The 24,410-nt window shown below is 58.5% G+C and overlaps 3 protein-coding genes across 10 annotated transcripts; 2 read left to right on the top strand and 1 right to left on the bottom strand.

The window, feature by feature from the left end:
* Positions 1-7,583: 7,583 nt before the first annotated feature.
* Positions 7,584-9,018, bottom strand: CLDN2 (claudin 2). The gene is made up of 2 exons (XM_066202474.1): positions 7,968-9,018; positions 7,584-7,781 (listed from the first exon to the last, which is right to left on the bottom strand). The coding sequence occupies exon 1, from the start codon at positions 8,735-8,737 to the stop codon at positions 8,042-8,044; it is 696 nt and encodes a 231-aa protein (XP_066058571.1). The 5' UTR covers positions 8,738-9,018; the 3' UTR covers positions 7,584-7,781; positions 7,968-8,041.
* Positions 9,019-11,627: 2,609 nt separating this feature from the next.
* Positions 11,628-13,076, top strand: RIPPLY1 (ripply transcriptional repressor 1). The gene is made up of 4 exons (XM_066202310.1): positions 11,628-11,725; positions 12,075-12,150; positions 12,679-12,749; positions 12,830-13,076. Exons 1-4 carry the CDS (start codon positions 11,628-11,630, stop codon positions 13,074-13,076), a joined length of 492 nt encoding a protein of 163 aa, XP_066058407.1.
* Positions 13,077-13,083: 7 nt separating this feature from the next.
* Positions 13,084-23,906, top strand: PRRG3 (proline rich and Gla domain 3). Of its 8 annotated transcripts, XR_010723644.1 has the most exons (5): positions 13,110-13,475; positions 16,878-16,919; positions 17,488-17,656; positions 18,566-18,747; positions 18,843-19,046. XR_010723644.1 is itself a non-coding variant. In XM_066202468.1 (4 exons), the coding sequence occupies exons 2-4, from the start codon at positions 16,913-16,915 to the stop codon at positions 21,827-21,829; spliced, it is 705 nt and encodes a 234-aa protein (XP_066058565.1). In that variant the 5' UTR covers positions 13,084-13,475; positions 16,878-16,912; the 3' UTR covers positions 21,830-23,906. The 8 variants fall into 8 exon arrangements, 3 of the variants coding, with proteins under 3 accessions (XP_066058565.1, XP_066058567.1, XP_066058566.1); XM_066202468.1 differs by lacking the exons at positions 17,488-17,656; positions 18,566-18,747; positions 18,843-19,046 and adding exons at positions 20,633-20,793; positions 21,293-23,906 and having other exon boundaries at positions 13,084-13,475; XR_010723642.1 differs by lacking the exon at positions 13,110-13,475 and adding an exon at positions 15,019-16,557 and having other exon boundaries at positions 17,119-17,656; positions 18,566-19,046.
* The last annotated feature ends 504 nt before the right edge of the window (positions 23,907-24,410 follow it).

The following is a 24,410-nucleotide window of genomic DNA, read 5'->3' on the forward strand; positions in this document are numbered from 1 at the left end:
TTATGGTTGCACGAAATATGGTTTCTGAAGTCTGAAATAGCCAATGATATTGGGAGCATCCATGTTTTTGACCATTCTGGGAAGTTTTATCCCAAAAGCCAATCATCCCTTGAAGCATCTACCCTGGGCGGGTGAAAAGACAGACCTTTATTTTCCTCTCCAAAGCTGCTTCTAAAGCAGGAAATGTCCACACCTCCTTCAGACTTGATCTCAATGTTCTTCACGGCACATATGTGTAATCTTAGCTGCTGCTGCTCCTCCTCTGCATCTTTTTTTATTCCCTCCCATTTAAGTCGCTCTATGATCTGAACTTTATCCCTAACATAGTTGACCTTATTTTTCAGAAGATTATGCACAGACATCTCCAGAGTTTTTTTCATGGCGTGTGTCAAGCCCTTGGGCTAAAAGCTGTCTCCTGGTTTATTCCTGCCACCCAGGGAAAGGAGAACATGTTGGAGTGATTGTCATGGTTTAACCCCGGGCGGCAACTCAGCCCCACGCAGCCGCTCACTCCCTCCCCGCCAGTGGGATGGGGGAGAGAATTGGAGAAGTAAAAGCGAGAAAACCCGTGGGCTGAGATAAAGACAGTTTAATAACTACAGCAAAAGTCGTGTATGCAAGCAAAGCAAAACAGGGAATTCATCCACTGCCCGCCATGGCAGGCAGGTGTCCCAGGGAGGCTCCATGACAAGTAACAGTGACTTGGGAAGGCAAACTCAGAATGCCCCCCCTTCCTCCTTCTCCCCCAGCTTTTTGTGCTGAGGGTGATGCTATGTGGTCTGGGATACCCCTGTGGTCAGCTGGGGTCAGCTGTCCTGGCTGTGTCCCCCCAAATCCTCGTGCCTTGAGGAGCAGGAAAGGCCCTGGCTGTGTGTAATCCCTGCTCAGTGAGAATCCAACATCCCTGTGTTCTCTGTTTCCTGCACAGAGCCAAAACCCAGCCCCACAGCAGCTGCTGGGAAGGAAATTAAGTCTGCCCAGCCAAGCCCAGCATGGTGATGCACCGAAAACAGAAACTCAGGCGTTAGTGAGAGGAATGGGCTTTGCTGAATGAGGAGGTGGTGAGCAAAGGCCAGCTTTGATGCAAGCATCCATCAGGAGAGATCCTTGAGCCTACGGAAGTGTTCAGCAGCCTGTGAACAGTTAGCAGGCTTCATATTCTCACCTCTCTACGTCTGACATAAGCAGCAAGATAAAAATATATGCTCCTTACAGCAATATATGGGGCTTTTGGCATTTCTTGAGCTGATTTGTTTTCCCCAGTGTGAGGAAATAACACACTAAGTAGTTCTGCGGTGGAGCGTTTCCTAAATGGATGTAGCTTGGCAAACTGCAGCTATTAATTTTCCTTAGATAAGCTGGTATCAGAGTAGCTGGGTTTGAAACCTGGCACTTCTCTTCTGCATCTTTCAAAGCTCTCTTCAAAGATGCCTGTGCCAGGAGCTGCTGCCAGAGCAGTTTGGGGGGATTAAGTTGTGGAGTGGAGATAAACACTTATTGGAGGTGAGGAGGTCAGAAAGGCATCTTCAGAGATAAAGATGTTTGGCAAAGCCTTCTTCTCCTCCCAGAGCTCTCTGTGTCCACTGTGCCAGCACCATGCTGTGCCCCGTGAAGTCCTGGGGCTGCAGCCAGCAGCTCTGGCAAGGCTTGGGGGGACCCAGCCTGTGCTGCCCTTGGTCCCGGCATTGCATGGGGAGTATGCAGGAGCAGGCAGCAGTGCAGGGAGCCAGGGAAGAGCAGTGCTGTGTTTCCCCTCAGCTCACACTGCTGAAGGCACTGTGGCTCTCTTCATTCCATCATTGAGCTGGGAGCTTTAGTCCTGCATTTCCTGGCCACCCCTTCTCTGCTCTGCCAAGAACTTCCATGGGAAAGGGCAGCTGCACTCAGGGACAGCTGGGGGTAAACTTGTCTCCTCACATAGTTCTGGGCTGCCTTCATGCTGTGTTTTGCACTGTCTATTCCCTTTTATTCCCCATGAGGATTTTACTCAGTATTGAAGTTGGGTGGATTAGCTGCACCTGTCTCTGTGGCCTGTGAGGTAAAACATACCTGCTTTCAGCTTTTCAGAATCCCAAGGCAGAAATCAGCCCCTTGGGACACTGGTCACCCTGGCACAGCAGGGAGATGGGAAGGAGGCCACAACCCACAGCAAGAGCCTTGCTTGTGAGCAGGCCCTGGGGTGTCAGCTGCAGGGACAGGTCTGCCCAGGCAGGTGGAAATTTATTGTGTGTTAGCAGGGTCCTGGCAGCTCCCTGGGCTGGGCTATGGGGACTTTGTTCTGGGAGCCACTTCCAGGGGCTTTGCCTTGCAACAGAGTGAGGTGCCTTCCCCTTGCTGAGGATGTCTCTGGACCCAAAGCCTGCTCTCCTTACCTTGAGAACAAGGAGATAATTTTGTTTTTCTCCCTGATATCTCTCCCCTCCCTGGGCAGCACTGAGGTGGAGCGAGCCTTGCCCTGGCCAGCAGCCAGGCCTGGGGTGAAACATCCTGCCAGTTCACAATCTGGAAACATTAAAATAAAGGCTGTTTGGGAAGGGCAGAAGGCTGAGGAGGAGGCGTTCAGAGGCTCCCAGTGCTCTGTGAGATGTGCGCCTGACTTCTCTGGCAGCTGGGGAAGAACCAGAGGCAAAGAGCAGAGCCCTCATTCCTGTAAAAGTGTACTGGAATAGTTCAAAGGGCACAGCATCACAATGGTGGATCCAGGGATAGCTGAGGTCTGCCCTTAGCTCTGTAATGCCTGCAGAGTCTCTGGGCTTTTCTGTGCCCTGAAAAATACTGAAGGCTGAAATTGTGCTCACTGCCTCAAAAGGAAAGGGCTAAAAATTTGGATAATGAAAATGCATCTGTTGGAGAAGTCTTGGGAGCACCTGCCAGGTAGAGCTGGTGCTGTGGGACTTTGCTCCAGTGACCTGAGAAACCCAGAGAGACAGCTTTTCTGGGAAAGCAAGTTCGAGGCAATCATGCTGCTTCTGACGTGAGTCTCGTTCTGCTCTCAGCCTTTTTTAGCAGGCTGGACATCCCAGAAATAGAGGGTGTTGTAAGTTCTGTGTAAAAAGACACCTGGCTTGAGGAAAGATGAGTTTGCCAGTGTGGGAAAAACTTCATCCAAAGCACACCCTGAAATCTTGAGTAGAGATAAAACAACCCCAAAGCTGGTGAAGCCCCCCTGGTTTCTCTGCTTATGGGGTGATTTGTTTCTTCCAGACTCATAGTGCTTACCAGAGAGCCTGGAAGGACTTGGCTGTGCCTGAGGTCTGAGCATCTTCTAGGCATGAACCTTTGTTAGCAGCTGCCAAAATGTTGGTGCCCTCAAGCATGGAGGTGACAATGGCAGGGATTGCTTGGGATGACTCTCTAGACTTGCTAAGGTGGCTGCAGCTCTGTTTGTCCATGTAAAGGTGTTTGGGATCCTCTGGCCTTCCTCTCTTCCATCCAGTGTGGTGCTGTGGAACCACCACTTGGCAGTGGAGCTATCGAGGATGCAGGACAATTAATCTGCAATTCTCTAAACCAGCTCTCCAAAGCAGATTTTGGAGTGATGGGGTATGTTTTCCCCAGTATTTCTTTCAAAAGTGCTTATGTTTGTGTTGGAATACTGAAAACTTAGAATTTGGGGTTTTAGTGTGCGAGGAAGAAAAGAAGTCAAAATGTTTATACCACTTCAAAAGTATATCTTGCTCACTGAATTGGTGTGGGTTCTGCTGCAAAGCCTTTTTTTGCTGCTACAGCTTGCACGTACATGAGGTTTGCTGAGATCAATAACCTGAAGCTCCTCCAGTAGAGATTAGACTCAAATTATTATGGAACAATCTGATTGTGATGTTAATGCAATGCCTGGAAGATCAAACCTCCGTGTCCTCTCCACAGGTATCGGGTTTTCTGAGATAAACACCTTTTATAACTCTCCTGATAGATTTCTGAGCTGTTGTTCAAACAGGAGGCTGCTTTCTAGCAATCTCCTTTGGTGCACCCAAAGGCCTCTGTCCCCTGCAGTGTCAGGGAGTTCATTCTGCCCTCTTTCCCTCATTTCTGTCCTTCAAGACCCAAAGATCCTTTAAAGTGCCTTTAAACAGGTCTCCTCTGGGAGGCTGTGGAAAGCCATGAGTTTGTGCACCAGTTTTTCCCCTGGCAGAAGGGATGTTCCAAAGAGGAGCTTGTTTCTCACATCCACTGCAGGGTCTGCCAGCAGGACCAGGAGAGCCAGGCACCCAGAGCCCGTGTTGTCTGCCCTGGCTCCAAACAGGGCCATCCCCGCGGCTCCAGGAGGGCAGGAGGCCTTTGGGAGGTGAAATGTGAGTGCAATTGCCAGCTGAGCACCACAGATGCCCAGAGGTGAATCCCTGAGGCTCTTTGCTGGGCTCAGGGGCATGGCTGGGGCAGGGAATGCCTCACCCATTCCTACCAGTGCCTGATTTGAGCCCAGCCTGGGAGTCGGGATTTGGAGTGTCTGGGAGCAGCCCCTTTCAGTTGTGGATCCTCTGCTGCTCCTGAAAGGGCTGCAGCAAAGCCACGGGCTATCTTCCACATCAGCCCCGGCTTGCTGAGGGGCCAGGAGGCTCTGACACGGTGTGGGAGGCAGCTGGGAGTGTGCTGTGGCTGGGGAGAGGGTGGAGGAATGTGCTGGTCCTTTCCAAGTGCCTCAGCCCAACAGGAACTTGGCCCGAATTTCCTTCCCCCTCCCATCTCTCCTATCTGAGCAATTCCTGGGGGCTGTGGGCAGAGGTGGGCTCTCCCAGCACGTGGCTGATACTCCCCAGAGAGCTTGCATGGGTTATTTGCTGCTGCTTCAGGTCAGCTGTGCTAGGCAGAGATGAGAAGCAGTTGGGAATGCCAGGAGCTCTGCTGGCCTGGAGGGCTCCAGGGAGGGAGGAGGTGTGTGATCTTGATGGGTCTAGGGCAAACCTGTGCCCTTTTTGACCTGGGCGCCCCTGCCCAGGGCTCTGCTTGCACCTGGGGCAGTGCTTGGTGGGCAAGGGGCTTTGGAGATGGGCTGTGTTGTTCCCTCTTTGGAAGGAGAAGTTGTGACTTTTTGCATGTTTCTCGTGACCAGCTGATGAGGTTGCAGTCCCTGATCCCGGGTTGGGGTGTACTGAGTGTTTATAGTGCCTCTATTGCTTTTGAAGATAAGGGCCCATTAGTATTTTATTGCCTGTTCCTTCCATCGAGGCATCATCCAGAGTGAGAAGAGGTGAGGGGAAGGACTCATTTCCTTATGACAGGGGATTAGTCACTGCAGCATGGCCCTCCAGTGAGGGCTGCAAGGTTCCCCACTCCACCACACCAGCCTGAGATGGAGAGAGCTCTTCCCCACCCAGCCCTCTTCCCACCCCTGCTCTCCCCCTGGCTGCCCATCTTGTCCTGAGCTTGGCTCTGCTCCCCTGTGCCTCTCCTGCAGAGAATCCTGGAGCACCCTCAGCTTTTGCCACTGAGCTGGTGAGGGGCAAGAACCATCTGAGGGGCTGGCTCTGCTCTGCTGTGCTGGCTGGCTTGGCTCCATCCCTTCACTCACACACACCATCAGCAGAGCTGTCCCCCAGGGCAGTCTGGGCCCCTGTTCTCTCTGTCCCCAGGCTGGACCACATCCAGGCTGCCCTCAAGAACCTGGTTTATCAATAATAACGAACACAGCTATTGCGTGATGCTGAGATAACCATTGCCACCACATCTGTGCACCCAGTGTCCTCCCCTCCCCTTCCCCATCCTCCTTCTCGAGTGGAAAATCTGTGTCAACCTGCCCTGCCCTGTAGCCAGGTTTCACATCTTTGTGTGCATTCACATTGAAGGCCAGGAAAGCTGGAGGGGAGAAACGTTCCCCTCCCTGAACCCACCCAGTGCTTAGAGCAGGGGCTCCCCTGTGGCAGGGCTGGTGGCACGGGGGCCTGGGGAAAGGCTGGTCCCTGCTCCAGTGTGATGGGTGTTTCTGTACCCAGGCTCTGAGCTCTGCCTGCCTCTCTGCCTGTGCCAGCTGCCTTTCTCCTTCTGGGGGAAGCTTCCCTTCTGCTCCCTGAATTAAAGCATTAATAAGCTCAGCACCAATCAAGCTCTGAGCGTTTCAAATGCCCCTTTGTTTAATTAGCACAGCCTCTGCCCGCAGACAGGGGTGGGAGGCGAGGGGCAAGGACCCAGTGCCCAGGAATTCCTCCTCTTTAAGGTGTGACCTTTTGTGCCAACTACTTTCTCTCCCACTCTTTCTACCAGCTGCTCAGAAAAAAAAAAAAAAAGAAACAAACAACAAACCAAAAAAAGCCCAAACATTTATGGCCAAAGGACCCTCAGAACTTGCAGCATCTTCTGGGGCGCTGCAGCCAGCAGGTTAAGCCCCAGGGCACTCTTTTCCCCAGGGCAGCAGTAAATAACTCAGTTGGGGTTATGCTGTGCTTTGTCCCTTGGCTGTGGAAATGGGGTCACTGGCCTTTGCCTTGAGATCCACCCTGGTCCCCTTCAGCAAGTGTCACCCTGGAGATGGGTCCCCGTGTGGCTCCTTGCTCTCTGAGGAGGGGAGAAAGTGTGACCCAACGTTATCAGGAACGTGTTAACTGCACAGCAAACATGATTTCACTGGTGCAAGGGTGATGGTGGTGACGTTTGAGTGGAGGACGTGGTCCCTTCCTCTCCATGACCTAATCTAAATTGCTTTATGAGGGGTCAGCAGGTAGACCAAGGCCTCTTGCTCCCTGGGGGACAAGGAGCCAGGACGAGGTGGACTGTGGGTGTCCCTGTGCTGTGGCACCGCAGAGCAGGGGTTCTCTCAGGTGGGGCAGTGGTACGTCAGGTGGATTAAAGTGTTCTTGCTCCCTGGTGGACTGGGCTGCCTGCACCTCCTCTCCTGCCATGCCCTGGCAAATGCCCAGTATCCCCCAGTGCCACCAGCAGCCCGTGTGGATGTCATGCTGCTGCTCCTGTGCAGGGCTGCAGTGACACAGCCTGTTCCTCCACAGCCTTGGCTTCTGCCTGCCCATCCCTTGCAGCTTTCCAATGTCTCACTGGTAGCATTTTTCTCCCAAAACACACCCTTCAAGGACCTCAGGGCTCAGGACCTACCTGTGAGGCCTCTCTGCAGCTGAGTTGGGCTGCTGAGACTCCACCACAGCCAGGAGCTGCCTCTGGTCCTTGGGACCGTGTTTGCCACAGGGGTGCCAGTGCTCCCTGGGATGGGGATGTGGGAATGCCAGGGCTCCCCACAACCCAGGGACTTGGATGTGCAATGAACCCCCCTGTGGGCACCCCAGTCTCATCACACCTGCACTTCTAGAAGCAAGAAGGGCTGGGGGGACAGAGGGAAGGTGCTGCCTGCTATTATCCCACAGGGAGCTCTGCTTGTCCCTGCTGGCACCCTGGCAGTAGTGGTGCGTGGCAACCTCCCTGCGTGGTGCCCAGGGACAAACTGTGCCAGGGAGTGGCCCTCCTCCCCCTCAGCAGTGCTCCCACCTGCTGGGGCTCCTGGGTGACAAAGCCACCAGCTGCGGGGTGTGGGAGGCAGGCCAGAGCAAGTGCCAGGGGCACGTTTCACACCTTGGCCCCTCCACAGCCCCCCTGCTGGCCCCTCGGTGCCAGAGAAAAGCTCGGATACAGTCTGGTTAGAAAGACATATTTATTGCGACATCGGATTGCAACCAGCACTCAGCTCCCCCAGCAGTGACTGCAGACCCACACACATGCCCTTGACCCTGCTGTGATGCCTCCACGGCCAGCGGGCCGGTCCCTGCGGCCACAAGCCCACTCCCCTTTCCAGGCAGGTTCATCGGGGCTGCAGGCTGGGGTCCCGCCGTGCCAGGGGCTGCCTGTGAGCCGGCAGCACGGAGTAAAGAACAAAGCCAGATTCAGGGTCCTTCATCAATGTAAGCCACCAGCCGGGATCTCCAAGCAGTCACAAGGCCCTCAGAATCCCAGGGAGGGAGCGGGCTCAACCCCCCCAGGCACATGAGAGGGCTGAGCACGGGCGATGCCGCCGTGTCCTCTGCTCTTACCGCGTTCCCTTGGTGCCAGCCCGGACGCTGTGGGGAGCCGGGAGAGGTGCCAGCCTGGATCCCAGCTGCAGCCACTACACGTATCCTGTCAGGTTGTAGGAGTTGACTTCACTCTTGCTCTTCTGCACCTGGCTGCCAGAGGGCCGGGAGCTCTTGCTCGCCAGCAGCTGGGGCTGGTAGGCGCTGGAGTAGGCGGCCGTGGTGTCCCGCTCAGGGCAGGAGGCGCAGAGGATGAAGCCGCCGATGAGGGAGAGGAGGGAGGAGACGATGCCGAGGTAAAGCGCCTCCCCGAGCTCAAACTTCATGCTGTCGGGGATGACAGGGTTGCGGAAATCCCGCAGCACCACGTGGATGTTCCACACCAGCGGGATGAAGCAGAGCAGCCCCCCGAGGACGAAGGCCACGCCGCCCGCCACCGCCACCCGGTCCTTGCCCGGAGAGCCCTGGCTGAAGACGGTGCACCTCATGCCCACGACAGACAGCAGGCAGGCCAGGGAGGACACGGCGCAGGAGCTCACCATGAGGGCTTGGGCCGCCTGGATGTCGGCGGGCAGGTTGAGCAGGGAGCTGTAGATGTCGCACTGGGTGATGCCCGTGCTGTACGTGGCGCACTCCATCCACAGCCCCTTGGTGAAGCTGATGGCCGTCACGATGCTGGAGCCGATGTAGGAGCTGATCTTCCAGCTGGGCAGCAGCGTGGCCGTCAGCGTGCCGATGTAGCCCAGGAAGGCCACGGTGTAGCCCAGCAGCTGGAGCCCCATGGACACCATGGTGGGGGCTGGATGTCACCTCTGTCACCTACCTAGGGCTGGCAGCTTGTCACCCGGGTCCCTCCCGTGTGCTCACGTTCCCATGGCCCTGCGAGAGGCTCGGCTCGCAGCGCTGCAGCTCCACCCCGCTCCCGGGGGCGCTGGTTTTGTGCGGGGTGGGAGCCGCGGGGAGGTTACCTGCGAGAGTGGAAAGCAATCCCTCCCCGATTAACGATTGACCCAAGCCCGTGGAGGAGTGCCAGGCGCCCTTTCACCTCCGCTATCTCCCCAGGCAGGCTCCAGAGGCAGAGAAGCACTGCCCAGGAAGGACGGACGCCAAAGCCCTCCCCTGCACTGACGCCGCGGGCAGGGATGGAGAGCCAGCTGCTGGTGTGGGGAAAGTGCCCTCTGCCTTCCTCCAGATCCCTTGTCTTCTGTGATGCCTCGAGCTGAGGAAGCCAAAAAGCTGTGGCTGCACCATCTTACTTGGGACCTGCAGCAGGTGACTTCAGGTGGTGAACACAAAGCTCCCCCGGCTGAGGAAAGGGGATGGCACCTTGTCCCCATCTGCACGGGGCTCACTCAAGGCATCTGCAGTCATCCATGACCCACCCCGAGCTGCTGAGGCTCCTTTGGGACAATGGGACACAGCTACCTGAGACTGAACCACGGATATCAGCCTTTCTGTGCTGCTGGGGACAAGGATGGAGAGGGATGCATGTGACAGTGACACCTGCATCCCCAGGAGAGCCTGGAGGCCCACAGAGGGCAGAATTACATCAGGGCTGGCATCTCCTTTGGGATGCTTCCTGGAAGCATGCCAGCCAAGCAGGGGGACCTGTCCTGTGGAAGGGTGAGCAGTTCGGGGTGCAGCTCATGCTGGGTTTTTGTGCCGGCGCCACCTCCCACCCACAGCCCCCTGCACAGGTGGGCAGGTTGGCAGAGGAGGTGGAGAGGGTTGGTTTGTTTTCCCTCTGCTTTGTTTAAAAATTCCTCCTGTGGTGCCTTGCGAAACCGGACTGAGCCCCGGCACGGCGGCCAGTGGCCTCCCTCACCCTGGGAACGCTCCTGGCTGAGTGTGCTGCCACCACCCAGGGCCTCCCCTCTGCCCCTGTTCCCCTCGCTGCCACCTCAGATGCTTGGCACCAAAGTTTCCCAGCTTTCTGTCTCTCCTGCGCCCTACCTAATATTTCCCCCACTGTCTCAGTGGCTGGAAGAAGGGTGCAGGAGGGAGCTCTGTGGTACTTACGGAGCTGGCTGGAGGTGCAGGATGTGACCCAGGGTGGCTGCAGCTGGGGGTCACCCAGCACTGGAGGTGGCTGCTCAGGGCAGGGTGAGCAGCCAGGGCCCCAGCCCAGGGGATCAGGGGCTGCAGTTTTTCAGCTACAGCTTTGCACAATCCACCTGTAAATCTCCGCCTGGATCAGAGGCTTATTGCAGATCAGAATTAAACCCTTTGGGCGTCGGGAAGGATTGGGGAGCTGGGATGCCTCACTTTGCTTGTTGTCTGTGAACTGTCGGGGTAGGTTCACCCAATGGGTTCAGGTTTGAGCCTTGCTGTCATCTTTCTGGACAGCCTTAGTAGCTGGCAGGTGACTGTGCCACCATCCGTGTGTCCACTCTGGGCTGTGCTGCCTGTATTGGGGTTCAAGGGGCAGTCAAACCCCAGCAGGTTGAGCTCCCCACTCCTCAGAGCCAGCCTGAGCTTTTGGTTTACTCTTCCTGGCCCTGCTTGTCCTCCACGGGGTTTGTTGTTGTAAGACTACTTGCCCAAATGAGGAGCAAATGGGGAAGGTAATGAGAGCTGTGCTGGCCCCGTGCCCCCTCCTGCTCACCGGCTGCCACAGATGGAGAGGGGCAGGGAGGGCCTCTGGTGACAAATTGTGCTTGGAGCTGAGCAGGATCTGGCCAGCGTTTGGACAGTGGTGTTTGGATGCTGATAGCAGAGCTACAGCAGGGACCATTTGCTATTTTCTTTCCTTGTCCCTAACTGAAACTCTCCCAGGAGCAGGAGGTGACTGGTCTGCCAGTGGCACTTCTGCCAGTGACAATTTTCTTCGAGTGCTCGGGCAGAAGCAACAGGCAGGGATGGGATGAGTGGCCCTGCTGGGGCCAGGGGGTGCATTAGCCTTGCACCCTCACATCGAGGAGCTTTTCTGTACTTCCTGGTGTGGTCCACATCTCAAAAACTCAAAGGAGAGGGCAGGGAGCACTGGCAAGTTTGTGCTCTCCCATCTGTGGAGATGGGATCTGGCAGCTCCCTGGGGTGATGGGCCATGGGTGCCTGAGCAAGACCATTGCCCTGGCAGTGCCCTCGGTCCATCCCTGCCACGTGTCTTCCCTCCCTGGCTGCTCTTGAGCCTCTCTTGAGTCATCAGTTGCCTACTGGTGGCTCTGTGCTTGCCACCACTGTAGCCCATCACTGTCCCCATCATGCCCTTTGTGCTGTCCCCATCACAAGCCCACCACACTGTCCCCATGGCATGCCCAGCATGCAGTCCCATCCCCATTGCACTGTCCCAATCCCATACCCATCATGCTGCCCCGCCATTTCCCATCCCTTTCCCATCTCTCCTGCCTCCCTTATGCAAATAGCTACAAAGAGCACTTAATCATCCTTGTTAATTGTCTCTACCCTCTCCTGTTCCCCCCCGGGGATTTTCTCACAAATGGTGTCCAAATTTTCCCTTTTGTGTTTTGCTTTTCCACCAGAGATCGCGGCCCCTCCGCCCCCAGCCTCCCCCCGGCCCTCTGTTTACACAACTGGGACAAATTTCACACTGCTGTCCCCACAGCCCCAATCCCTCTCTCCCCTGCCCCAAAGAATTTGTGAGTCACGGCCGCGGCAGAGCTATAAATGTGTCCCCACCGAGGGTCTGCAGTGTCAGAAGGGACAGCGTCTTCTGCCACCATGCAAGCTGCTGCTGCTGCCTGTTGCCTGACTGCCCACGGGCTCCGGGGGCCTGCGGCCAGCGCCTGCCCACCGCTGGGGCTGGAGCAAGGGGCGAGGTACTGTGCCACCATCCCTGTGTCCGCTGCGGGCTGTGCTGCCTGTGTTGGGGTTCGAGGGGCAGGGAAACACCCCAGGCTGAGCTCCCCTCTGCCCAGAGTCGGCTCCTCCTGGGCGCTGCGCAGGCTGCGGGGAGTGGGGCGGGCAGGGGGGTGTGGAGGGTGGGATGGGGAAGCTCCGGCTGGGTTTGGGTGAAGGCTGCGGTGCTAGGGACACCTCGGGGTGGGACAGAGGGTGCTGGCACCCGGGCAGGGCTGGTCGGGCAGGCGAGGCTGTGGCGGGGGGGCAAGGCAAAGGGGAGCGGGCTGGGGTGAGCGGCTGTGGCGCTGAACCTGCTCTCTCTCCCAGAGCCTTTCCTCTCTGGAGACCGTGGCTGCCCCGAGCCCAGGAGGGACCCGCGACACGGCGGGAGGAGATGGACCCTGTGAGTTTGGTGCTCCCTGCTGTGTCTGTCCCCATGCCCGGGAGCTTGGGGTCCCTGCTGGCAGAAAACCGGCCTCTCGCCCCGGAGGCTGTCACCCCACGGGGGAGTCCTTTGTCCCACGGCTGTGCCGTGTCCACCGCCCCTGCAGCATCACCCCGCGCCCCACGCAGCCCCTGGGGCAGGGCCAGGCTGAGCCCTCGGGGGGACGCGGCCACAGCAGCCTCCCCACGGGAGCCTGAAAGGGTCTCCTGTTCCCAGGCTGGGCGGGCATTCCTCAGGGGGTTAGTGGGATGCCTGGGCACCAGCTCTTGAGCACGGGGGAGAGATTACACTGGCAAAAAGCCTGTCAGGAGGGTGTGGGGGTAGATGCCAGCTTCCTTGCGGTGCTGTGAGCGCCTCAACTCAGGGGCAGGGGAGGGGGAGTTGCTGGGTGTGTGGGGCGCCAGCACAGGGCACCCCAGTGCCAGCCCTTGTGCCCTGCGGGAGGGGCAGTGGGAGCACCGGGACCATCCGGCTGTGTCTCCCCAGGCTCGGGCTCGGGCAGCGGAGGGGGACGGCAGTCCCAGCAAAGCGCTGGCGTTCTTCCAGCACCCGGTCAGGTACGTGCCGTGGCACCGGGGCCCCGGGAGGGCGCGGCGGGCACGGCGGGCGGGGGCTCACCCCGGCTCTCCCCACGCAGGCTCCTCTGGCCCAAGTCCAAGGCCTTTGACCACCTGTACAGCGTGGGGGAGAAGCTGCTGGAGAACTTCCCGGTGCAGGCCACCCTCTCCTTTTATGAGGACTCGGGCAGCGAGGAAGAGGAGGAGGAAGAGGAGGAGGAGGAAGAAGAAGAAGAGGGGGCTGATGAAGAAGAGGAGGCGACAGGGGATGTGACCGCGGTACACCCGCGCTATGCCGGCAGCCCCGGCCCCAGCGGGCCGGCGTGAGGCAACGGGCAGGGGAAGGCAGACAGCGCTGCGTGCGGCAGCGGGGCCAGACCCGCCCGGAGCTCCGGCCAACTCCCGGGGCCGCCCCCGGGCCGCGCCCGCGCTCCCCGGGACCACGGCCGGGCTCAAGACTACGACTCCCAGCGGCCCCCGCGGCACCGCCCGGCAGCCGCAGCCCGCTCTGATTGGCTGTCGATCCATCCCTAGCTGGGGGAGGAGCGTGTGGCTCCGCCCACCCTTCCGCCCCGCAGCCCCCGTGCAAGAAGAAGGCGGCGCTCGCCGGCCGCGGAGGGGCGCGATTGGCCGAGGGGCGGGAGGGGGCGTGCCAGGGGCGGGGCCTCCCCTCCCCTGCCCGTCGGCGGGAGGGAGCGGCTGCGGCGGGCGCGGGGCCGCCATGAGGTACCGGCGGGGAGCGGGGCGCGGCAGCGGGGCCGGGGGGAGCCGAGCGGAGCTGTGGGACCGCGGCTGCGGGGCCGGAGCGGGGAGGAGGGGGCTGGCGCTGCGGAGGCGGGAGCCGGGAGCCCTGGGGCTGGCGCGGCGTGTCTGGGCGCGCGGCGAACAGCGGAGCGGCGGAGACGAGGAGGACGTGTCGGTGGGGCGGAGGGTGGGGCTGGGAAGCCCCCGCACAGCCGGGGAGGTGGGATGGGAGAGCCCGCTGTGGGGTGACAGGGGACATGGGGGCCCCTGTTGTAGGGTGACAGCTGAGAAGAGCACCCTGCAATGGGGTGACAGGTGAGGAAGAGGGCCCCGCTTTGGGGTGACAGGTGAGCTAGGGGACCCCACTATGGGGTGACAGGGGACATGGGGGTCCCTGTTGTAGGATAACAGGTGAGCTAGGAGACTGCTATGGGGTGACAGGTGAGCTAGGGGACCCCGCTATGGTGTGACAAGTGAGCTAGGGGACCCTGCTATAGGATGACAGGTGAGGGAGGGGATCCCGCTATGGGGTGACAGGTGAGGAAAGGGACCCCGCTATGGGGTGACAAGTGAGCTAGGGGACCCCGCTATGGGGTGACAGGTGAGGAAGAGGACCCCGCTGTGGGGTGACAGGTAGGCTGGGGGGCTCTGCCATGGGGTGGCAGGTGAGCTGGGGGTCCCTGTTGTGGGGTCACAGGTGAGCTGGGGGTCCCTGTTGTGGGGTCACAGGTGAGCTGGGGGGGTGTTTCGGCTGTGGGGTGACAGTTCGGCTTGAGGGCTGTGCACTGAAAGCTGAGGGGGGGCTGGAAAGCCCCTGCACGCCCGGGCAGGTGGGCTGGGGGTCCCTGCTGCGGGGTGGCAGATGAGCTGGGGGGGGGGTCCCTGCCGTGGGGTGGCTCTGGAAGCTGAGCGCAGTGGGGATAATTTGGAGTTGGCTTTGGGCACAGAGGGGCCGGGCTAGGGGCAGCCAGGGGAGCAGGGTGGGGTGTGAAGGCTTTTTTGGGAGGGCGAGGCTTCCTGCCTTGTCAAACGTAGCCTCTTCTCCTCGCCGTGCCTCTTGGCACGGAAAAGCCCCAATATTGCCGGGATCCAGCTGAGCCGCTGGCACCGCGGCTACGTGATGCTGGCACAGTCAGCATCCTCCCTGCGCGCCCTGGCGCCTCACTGGGGGCTCTGCAGCCCCCCGACCCCTACCTGTGCCCCCTCCAGTCTGTCGAGGAGGTGCCACCTCCCAGTGTGGCCCCCCGGGTCCCCTCGGGGTCCGCGGGGGGCTGGCTCCACGCGCGCACCGCGTTTTCCCGGCGCCGTTTCCTCCTTGGGCATCAGTGACGGGAGCGGGGGCGGAGATGGGGGGAGCCTGGGGGAGACACAAATGTGCGACTGCAGCATCCTCACTCCCCTGGCTGCATCCCTCTCGCCTCCTCACGGTTGCCTTAGCAACCTCCTATCGATGGGGTATTTATAGAGGATGGGAAGCCGGGGAGGGGGGGGGATCGGGAATGGGTGGGCGTCTGCTAGGTCAGCCTCCAGCTTCAGGCTTCTCTCAGCCTGCGTGGGGGCAGGAGGGACGCTGCTCCCCTCGGCGTCAGCGTGTGCGGTGCTCCAGCTTTTCCTGCTCGCTGGAGCCAGGGGAGGTGGCCAGGAATTTGCATGTGGAAATAAAAATAAGCGTCTGGGGCGTCTGCCCTTCTCGCTGGCGTTGCTCTCGTGCTTGGAGGCTTGTGTGCCCCTCCCTGATTGTGGCACTGGGTGCATTGACACAGATAACGTGGAAGAAAAGTAGAAGAGTGTGAATTAAATTAAACGACATTAAATTTGTTGCCTGATGTGTGACGTGAGAATATCCTTCTTTCTGTGTCTTTGTTCTCCTGTCCGTCAGAGGGGGAGAATGCCTGTGACAACGAGGGTTTGTGTGGAAACTGTGGCATGTTCTCTGTGCTGTGCTTCCTTTTATCCTGGGGCTTTGGGTCTCTTTGTAAAAACTGATGACAGCAGAAGTGGGTCAGGTGGTCCCTGCTCAGAGCCTGTGGGGGAATTCATGGATCCAGAGGCCTCTCACATCCCCCAGAAGGGCTCAGAGAAGCGGGATTGGGCTGTGGGGCCCTGGAGGCAGCAGACCCCTCCCATCTACTTCTGGTGCTCTGTTGCTTTCCCTTGCTCTTGCTTCAGCTCCAGACTGAGGTTTGCAATGTGAGCTTCCCAAACTGTTGGGAAGGAGCTGCTTTCTCTCTCTGGCCACAGCTCCAGGCTTGCATGCCCTCTTGCCACTTTACGGTGTAGGAACCTTGGAGAGCACAGCAAACCTGGTGTTGGCAGGGAGAGCTGCTCCATTTACTGGAAGGTGGCTGTTGTGAGGTGTGCTGGTGTGCAGCATCAGCCCTTCTGTGTGCCTGCCTTTTATGTGAGGGGAGAACTGTGTTTCCAGCCCTGCTGACCCTGGGAACAGCTCTGTGCTGCCCCTGACCTCACTCCAGCAGAGCAGATCCAAGTGCTTTTGGAGTAACTGGATATCTAAAGTCCTGGGCCTGAGACCAGCGTGGGGTTTAGTTCCTGTTGTTTCTAACCATGCTTGCTCCTTCATCTGCAATAAATCCCTGTAAGAGCTGGGCAGTCCCGTCCCCTATGTCTCCTGACAGAGTTGTGGCTTTGCCACAGCAAGCATCACATGCAGCAATAGTCAGCCCAGGGCAGTGTGATCCGTGGGGCGTTGAGCACAGGGAGAAGACAAAGCGTGGAAAACAAGAAGATATCCTCTGCTTCTGCAGGGCTTTGTTTAACTTCTGTGGGGTTTTGTTTGGTTTAGTTTTGCTTTTGAAGCACAGCTTGTCCAGCTGGAGAGCTGCTGTCCTGGGTGTGCAGGGAGCTCTGTCACTCTTGCTGCTGCCCTTAGCTTGGCCCAGCAACCAGATTGTGGGTAGGAGTTGCAGAAGTGAGAACTGACACGTCTGTGGAGTTGCTCTAAAATAAGATGATTGCTTCACCTGTATCCATCAATCTCTTGTGGAAGGGAAGAGCGCCAGGCTGCTCCCAGCAGTCTCTGACATGCAGGTCATCTCGTCTGCTGGTGAGAAATGGGCTCTATCCTCCATCCAGTCTTTCCCTTCCTGCTTCACTGGTCTGCAAGGGCCCTGCTTCTCCCTGGGACCTGCCCCAGCACTCTGGGAGCTGAGGGTGCCCTGAGCCCCTCCAGGGAGGTGAAGAGTGGGGAGGCAGCTGGAATCCTTGGCTCTCTGCAGGGGCACTGCTCGGCTGGGATCTGTCGTGGGTCTGCCACTCAGCACCATGCTTTCTGCATGAATCTTGTCCTGGGTGATGGGGGTTTGGGCTTTGAATCTGGGCTGGAAATTTAAGCTGTCAGTGACTCTCCTGCTTTCTTCCCTGCAGGTAGGCAGGAGCCCCCCTTGGCCGAGTGAGGCAGCATGGCAAGTAAGTGCTCCCCAGGCAAGACGGAGAGGTGGTGGTGGTGGTGTTGGAGGAGAGGAGGGGGATGTTTGACAGCCACCTCTCAAGAAAGGGGTGCCTGTGCATTCTGGGGGGTGTTACCCTCTGTGGGGAGCAGCTACCATCGGGTGTTGGCCCGGGGTGAGGTCTGGCCTGACTTGTGCTTCTCTCTCCCCTCTGTAAGGTGGGAGTCGAGAGGAGGTGCTGACTACCCGGAGGCTGCAGCATTTGTGTCTCTGTGTGGTGCCTGCTGTGCAGGACGGGCCTCCCGGGGCTCTCTGGGCTGCCTGTCTGTGCTGACATCTCTCACCAGCAGTGCTCCTCATGCCCATGACTGCCACCCCGGGGGCCACCCTGCCCTGTGTGGCTGGTGACACCGGGGCTTTGTGTGCCGTGGAAGCTGCCGAGCTCAGCCCCACCCCGAGCTCGCTGTGGCACACCCAGAGCAGCGCTGGGCCAGCACTAAAGATGGGCTGAGCCTGGCGAGGCTGCAGAGGGGTGTGTGGTCTGCCCAGAGCTGGGCTCAAGCCTCCCTCCTCGCTCTCCTGGGCAGCCTGCACGGAGGCTCCGTGCCCTGGTGTGATGGGAGCATAAGGAGGACAGCGGCAGTGAAGGAAAGATCTGTCTGGGATCTTGGGATTTGCCTGGAGTGTTGCCCGAGCCAGCTGTGAAGGTGGAGGCAGTAGCCATGCTGGGGAGGAGGAGGACCCCAGGGATGACAGGTATGCCTTCTTTCATTATCTGTGCTGTGCTCGGGGCGGGAGGGAGCACAGATCTTCAGGCAGTGTTTTTAAAAGGCTGCTTTAATCCTCAGTTAATGAGGAGGGTGCCCAGCTGGGTCCCTGCCTTCCTCCTCTGCTGCCTTTTCTCCTTCCCAGAGCTCAGGTGCTGGCTCACCAGCATTTCCTGGTGGTGGAAGGTGTCCCTCATGGTGGCAGGCTCCCCTGCCAAGCTGTCCCCTTCATGGTGACCCTGGTGTGCAGGAGGAGATGTGGTGATGGGCAGGTTCTCCACCCACCACACGCTCCCTGCCATCCCTGGCTGTCCCTCTGCAGGCACAGTCACAGTCCTTCCCCAGAGAAGCAGCCCCAGGGTGTCCCCCCCAAGCAGGGCAGCTGAGACATGGGGTGGAGTCCACCAGGGGCCAGCAGCACCCCAGGAAACCCAGCAGGGATGAGGTGAACCCAGCCCTTGCTCCTGCTTCCCCTGCCTAAAGCTCTGATCTTTCCTGAGCACCGGTTCTCCAGCTGGTGTGGGGAGGCTTGGAGAGGCACAGGGGATCAGCACTGAGGCTGCTGGGCATCGGCAGGTCCCCTCAGCCCTGTGGTTTGGGGACAGGGCCTGCCTGGCTGGCTGCTCCTCATGTCAGTTGGGGATCCAGTAGAGATGAGAGGCTCCTTTCCTCAAGGCCAGTGGTTTTGCTGCTCTGGTCCTGAGCCACGTGGGAGCTCTTTGCCCTTGCAAGGGGAGGGAGCAGTGACTCAGTGTCTGCTCTCCTGCCATTTCTGTGTTCCTGAGGGAAATTGCATGTGAGGAAAACACACACACACCTCTGTCACAGCATGCTTGCAGTTGGGACAGTGCTTATGATACCTGCCTGCCTGTGTGTCTGTTTTTATTTCCTACCTTAGTGGCCAGCTCAGCATGGCAAAGCAGGGAAGGGGTCCAGTGACTGCTTTCTGCAGGGATGGAAAACCCTGACAGTGACATCTGCAGCCAAGCTTGTTGCTCTAAGATGTGCTGAGGAAGTTGAAATCCGAGTCTCAGGCTCAAGTGCCAAGGAGGGGAGAGTTTATACCACGGCCTGATCAAGGTGGGAGGCAAAGGAGGTGAGGCCAGACTTCTCCAGCAAAGTACGGGACGTTTGCAGAATGTTGTCTTTGTAAAATTTCATCTCCTTCTGGAAAGGCTCAAGACAAAGCCAGCCTGCCAGCCTGTTCCCTCTCCAGCCAGGATAGCCTTCCTCAACTGTGAAAGCCAAAGCAAGCTGATCCCTGCCCTTCTGCAAGATGCCTTCTGTGCCTCTTGAAAATGCTTTTTCGGTTGTCCTTGTAAAAAAAAAATGGTTTGCATAATAAAGTCGATTCTGAGGGAAGATCTGTGACTCACATCATTCATGCTGCTCTTCATTCACACCTCAGTGGTTCAGCCCTCTGCAAACTCTCTCACAGAAGCAAGGCATTAATAAATCACACAGGGAAAATGCACCTACACAGCACGAAAGCAGCTCAGTGCCTCCAAGCCCAGGATGGTGTAGCACAGTAGCAGTTGTTTCTTACACCATGATCTTGTCCCTGTTGATATTTCCAAATACTCTCACAAATACCTTGTATTGATTTTTTCAGCAGCAGGATACGTGGAAGGTAAAGCAGAAGGAAACTTGCCTTTCTCCCAGGCAAAAGGCTCCTAAGGAAAGAAGTTGGTGGCTTTTCACTGACTGTTTTGCTTGTGGAGCCAGTGTTTTGTTAGCACCAAGCTGGTCAGATGGGAGATTCTATCCCCCTGCCTCCTTTGATGCTGCTGCTGTGTGAATGGGTTCACCTTGTTGATCCAGTGGAAGACTGAGCCTGAGGGTGAAGGAGGTAAATAGGTTCCTGTGGATCACCCAGCTGAACTGATTCATCTTCCCAAGGGAAGCAGCAGGATTTTGTGGCTTGGTGGGAAGAGCTGGAACCAGCCTACAGCTGAGTGTGCTGAACTGCATTGTGGAAACACTCATTCATGAAATGCGTGTTTGGATCCTGGAAGGATCATGTTTTGTGTAAAGTTTCTGCTGACTGAGCAAACAGCTCTGCCTCTTGTGCTGCTGCAGGTCCTGGCAGGTGCCTGCCTCCTGCTCCCTACGGAGCAGTTCCTCCTGCAGGATATGGGGGAGAGGCTTTGCTGTCTCTCTTGCAGGCAGGAAGGTGCTGTTCCTGCTCTGTCTGGCTTCAGGACTGCATGTGCTGTGGGAAGACTTGAGGAGTCTCCCAGGCTTTGGGAGCAGAGGACAGTTTGTGGGGCCACTGCATCAAAACACGGTGGGGATGAGAATGTGATGCTGTGTGAGGAGAGGTTGCTCAGGCCCCTACTCATAACCAACCCCCTGTGCTGTCCCTGTGTTTTGGGGATGTTTGCCCTTGTCCTGGGCCTGGGAGAAGACAGTGGTTTTTCTGGGGCCTGAACAGAGTCCTTGATGCCACCTGAGCTTGCATGACCCCTGAGCAGCTGGCAGTAGGGACACCAGCTTGCAGCAGGCTGTCGTGTTGAACTGTGTGCTCTGAGTCCCTCTCGGTGCTGGCCCTGTGTCCTGCCAGAGCTCTGTGTCCCAGCCCTCTGGGGTCTTGCTCTCCTGGTGGGGTCTCCCTTGCCCTGCAGCAAAAGGGGCAGAAAGATGAAATCCATCAGGGGCAGAAGGTTGGAAACAAATACTTTTGCAGCCTTTTGTCTCTTCCTCAGTTGCCCTGTGTGGCTGCAGCTGCGTCTTCTGATGTCTCTAGAACCTCAGCCCTGACAGGAGGGCTGCAGGAGTCTGGGCAGACCCCAAGAGTCCTGTGCCCCTTTGGCTGTCCTACCTGCTGTCCTACCTGATTGTAGCCCTGGGTTTTTGGTGTTGGGGATGCATGTACTGTCAGGAAGCTGGGTGGGAAAGCTTGGCTGGGCAGAGGCCAGGTACAGGCTTGTCCCTGCTCAGCACGTCTCTGCCTTGTGTGTTGCAGTGTTCTTGGGGGCCAGGAATGCCCACTCGCTCCTGAAACGCTTTCCCAGAGCCAATGGCTTCCTGGAGGAGATCCGGCAGGGCACCATCGAGCGGGAGTGCATCGAGGAGGTGTGCAGCTATGAGGAGGTCAAGGAGGTGTTTGAGAACAAGGAGAAGACGGTGCGTTTGTCCTGCGCTGCTGCCCAGTGCATGTGGGAAGGCTCACACCTCAGCTGGAGACAGGAGGGAAGCACGAGGAGAACAGCCTCTCCTGCTCCCTTTGTCCTCTTCTGGCTGCAGGCAGCATGTTGTGGCCTCATTTCCCAGCATGGCTTTCCCTTCCCAGGCAATGACCTCCCCTTGCTTTCGCCTGGACACCCTGCCCACAGCTGCAGGTTGAGCTGGCACTCCCACGGCATGTGTGGCAAATCTGTGTTGTTGTCCGTGATTCTCTAGGCTGGGCTTGGGGTGGAGTAAATTTTTCCTTGCTTGGTGTGAGGGCTGTTGAGGGACATTCCCAGGATCTTTTGTGTTGGTTCCCACAGCGCCTCAGGTTGAAGGGGTGGGGGACATCCAAAATGCTGCCCCTTTTGTGAGCCTGGGGAGGGCAGTGATTATTGCTGGCAGGTCCTTCTCCCATCTGCAGCATGTGACGGTTGTTTCTCTGTTCCCCTCGCAGATGGAGTTCTGGAAAGGCTACACCAGCTCTGTGTACTCTGTCAAGGACCCCGGGCACAGCACGGAGCGCTCTGACGCTATGTACGTGGTGGTGCCCCTCTTGGGAGTGGCTCTTCTCATAGTCATCGCCCTCTTCATCATCTGGAGGTGCCAGCTGCAAAAAGCCACCCGCCACCGCCCTTCCTATGCCCAGAACCGTTACCTGGCCAGCCGGACGGGCCGCAGCCTCCCCAGGGTCATGGTGTACCGGGAGCGGTCGCAGAGCCAAGGGGAGACCCAGTGCCAGCGGGAAGCCAGCAGCCGAGGGGCTGGGGATGGCAGAGCCGGGGGCACGCCCCAGCCAGACGGCTCCCTCTGCCCCCCCGAGCACTCTGTCTCCGTCCTCTCCAGACTGTCCAGTGCCACCCCCCCGCCCTCCTATGAGGAGGTGACGGGCCACCCGGAGAGCAGCAGCGGGGAGGAGACCAGCGTCTCCTACAACGACCCTCCGCCCAAGTACGAGGAGATCGTGGCCACGGCCCCTGCCGCCGGCAAATAGCGGGTCCGCCTCCCTCCTGCCTCTTCACACACTCACACTCACCCAGACACCCTCCCTTCGCCGTGCCTGGGGCCCCCTTCAGGTGTCCTTCAGGCTCCCCATCTCACCTGTACAATCTGGTGCCATCACACAATAGCCTTACCCTCCTAACCAAAAATAGCTGTCCCCAGGTGGGGTGAGGCAGGGCTGTGGGACGGCTCTGGAGCCAGCCAGCCGTCTCCTGCCCCTCACTCCCCACTCACGTAAGTGCTGTAGCAGCCAGAGCAGAGCAGCAGCTTGTTCCTGGCTCAATGCGGGGGTCTCCCCATGGTGCATTTGATTTCCTCACTTCCCCCTCAAACTGACAGAACATTTCCCATGGTTAGAGCAGCCTTGCTGCCTCCCTGGGCTGCTGCTCAGCCTCACCCCATGTCCTCACTGGGCCCTGTTCTACTGCTCAGGGCTCTGATTAGGTGATGGAGATGCAGGATCGGGGTGGCAGATTTTTGTCCATCCCTGCAGTTGGTGGGGCCAGCTCTGTGGGGAGATTGTGCTTCCCCCATGTGGATTTGTTGCCAAATGGGAGTGGGGAGCCCGGTCCACACTGTGGTAGCGGTATTTGCTGTGTGGAGATCAGGGAGGAGCAGTCAGGAAGGTGCTCTCTGATCTCTTAGATCTCTTTGAAAAGGGAGAAAGGGCTCGTGGTGGTCTTGTACTTGAGGTAAGTGACTTTGGAGTAGCAGGGCCTTTTCCTGATGCTCTCTGCTTTCCCCCTGTGGGTGCTGAGCAGCTGGAGGTCTGGCTGCTGCAGAGCTGGCCAAGGGGGTCGTCTCTGACCCCGAGCCAAATGTGGTCTCATGGCTTTAAGTGATGAGGATTCAAGTCTCTCCTGGAGTGTGGCCTGTCCGGTGTCTGCCCCAGAGCTGAGAGCCTGCAGACAGGCCAAACATCTCCTCTCCCTCCCCCAAACCTCTCTGCCCTGCCTGGCCCCTCTCTTTGGGGCTCTTTGTCCTCCAGAGCAGGTAAAGTGGAATGCCAGACCCCACCAGACCCATCCTGACCTCTCGGGTGGGCTGAGTGTTTGGTGTCCAGGGCTGTGGTGTGGAAGTCCTGCTGACAGGGGCAGGAGCCACAAGACCATGCCTTGAGAGTCAGGAGCAGAGCCAAGCCCTGCTCCGGTGGTTGTGTTGCCAGGGCAGGGCAGGGCAGAGCCAGGTGCTTTGCTGTGGGATCAGTGTCCCCTTTCCCTGGGCAGCTGCCTGTAGGGTGCAGGCAACGGGGCTGTCCTTCCCCAGTCACGTCTGATGGATTAGTAGGAGATTTGTGCTCCAACCCCCCAGAAGCAGCCCAGAAGCTCCCAGCACTGCCCCCACCCGGTGTGCACCCAGCACCAGTCTGTCCACCAGCACCCAAAGGCTATTGTCCATCCATCCCTGGCCTGCATCCCGCCCGGCCCCAGCGATGCTCTCGCAGCTGGTGCCCTCAGCCCAGAGCTGAGGCGTGCCCAGCGTGGCTTCTGCTGGGGCAGGACATGCTGGCACCTCATCTGTCCCCTCCCCAGCCTTAGCAGATCGGGGTCATGGGGAGACCTGGCAGCGAGCGTCAGGGCCAGAGCCTGGAGAACACCACAGGGAGACACAAGGGTGTGCTCTGCATCCTCTGTCTTTGATGCTCGGTCATTATCCCTGCAGTTTGTATTCTGTAAAACTTGGTATATTTCTGTGCAAAAAAAAAAAAAAACCAAAAAAAAAAGGTATTTATTAAAAAACCCTCACTGTCTGAGCGGCACAGGGTGGCTTTTTCCCACAAAGGGTGTTGTGGGGGACAGTGACACCAAGCACCCCTGCCACGGCTGCAGGATCATCCCCAGTGAGGATGGGAATGAACCCCATACATCCAACTGGAGCCCTGAACTCCACCTGGGCATGTGCTGTACCCTCTGAGAAACCCGAAGGGTGTCCTGCGAGCCCCGAGCTGTCAGCAGGTGAGATGCAGAAAGGTTTTCTGAGGGTCTTTGAGGGCATTGAGGTGCACAGGTTGTCCTGCTGTCCTCTGTGTGCTCCTAAACCCCTTAGATAATCCCCTTTAAATAGCAAGACTAGGGCAGCGGGGGATTTATTTTAAGTCCTTTCAAACCCAGATTTTATGGTCAGGTTTCGGACACTGTCCGCATTCACAAGTGTTTAAAACTGCCGTTAATCCCAGAGGGATCGTTTTATCGCTGCGGAGGGGCAGAGATTAGCTCCGGCACAGGGCGGCCCCGGGGCTGGGCCGGGCCGGGGGCTGCGGGGAGCGGGGTTTGCCCGCAAACATCCCGGGATGGAGACACGGGGAGGGCCCTGGGCTCGGTTCTGCCCCGGAGAGAGCAGTGCCCGTGGGCTAGCAGGCGGCGGAGCCGGGCTGGGGACAGGGGGGATCCCGGGGGAACTGGCACCGGGATGAGTCGCAGCGTTAATTACCGGCTGCGGCTTTGAGCGAGGAGCGACCGGCTGGGGCCGGGCTCATTGCCGGGGGGCCGGGCTCATTACCGGGGCCGGGCTCATTACCGGGGCCGGGCTCATTACCGGGGCCGGGCTCATTGCCGGGGGGCCGAGCTCATTGC

The sequence above is a fragment of the Chamaea fasciata genome, unplaced genomic scaffold (assembly GCF_029207755.1).
Source record: "Chamaea fasciata isolate MVZ Bird 193981 ecotype frontalis unplaced genomic scaffold, bChaFas1.0.hap1 SCAF_22, whole genome shotgun sequence".
NCBI lineage: Eukaryota > Metazoa > Chordata > Aves > Passeriformes > Sylviidae > Chamaea > Chamaea fasciata.

Coding starts and splice junctions, on each gene's coding strand:
- CLDN2 (XM_066202474.1), bottom strand. CDS start 8,737: ATGGTGTCCATGGGGCTCCAGCTGCTGGGCTACACCGTGGCCTTCCTG.
- PRRG3 (XM_066202468.1), top strand. Junction 20,794..21,292: donor TTGAGAACAAGGAGAAGACG/GTGCGTTTGTCC, acceptor TTCCCCTCGCAG/ATGGAGTTCTGGAAAGGCTA.
- RIPPLY1 (XM_066202310.1), top strand. CDS start 11,628: ATGCAAGCTGCTGCTGCTGCCTGTTGCCTGACTGCCCACGGGCTCCGG. Junction 11,726..12,074: donor GGGCTGGAGCAAGGGGCGAG/GTACTGTGCCAC, acceptor TCTCTCTCCCAG/AGCCTTTCCTCTCTGGAGAC. Junction 12,750..12,829: donor TTCTTCCAGCACCCGGTCAG/GTACGTGCCGTG, acceptor CTCCCCACGCAG/GCTCCTCTGGCCCAAGTCCA.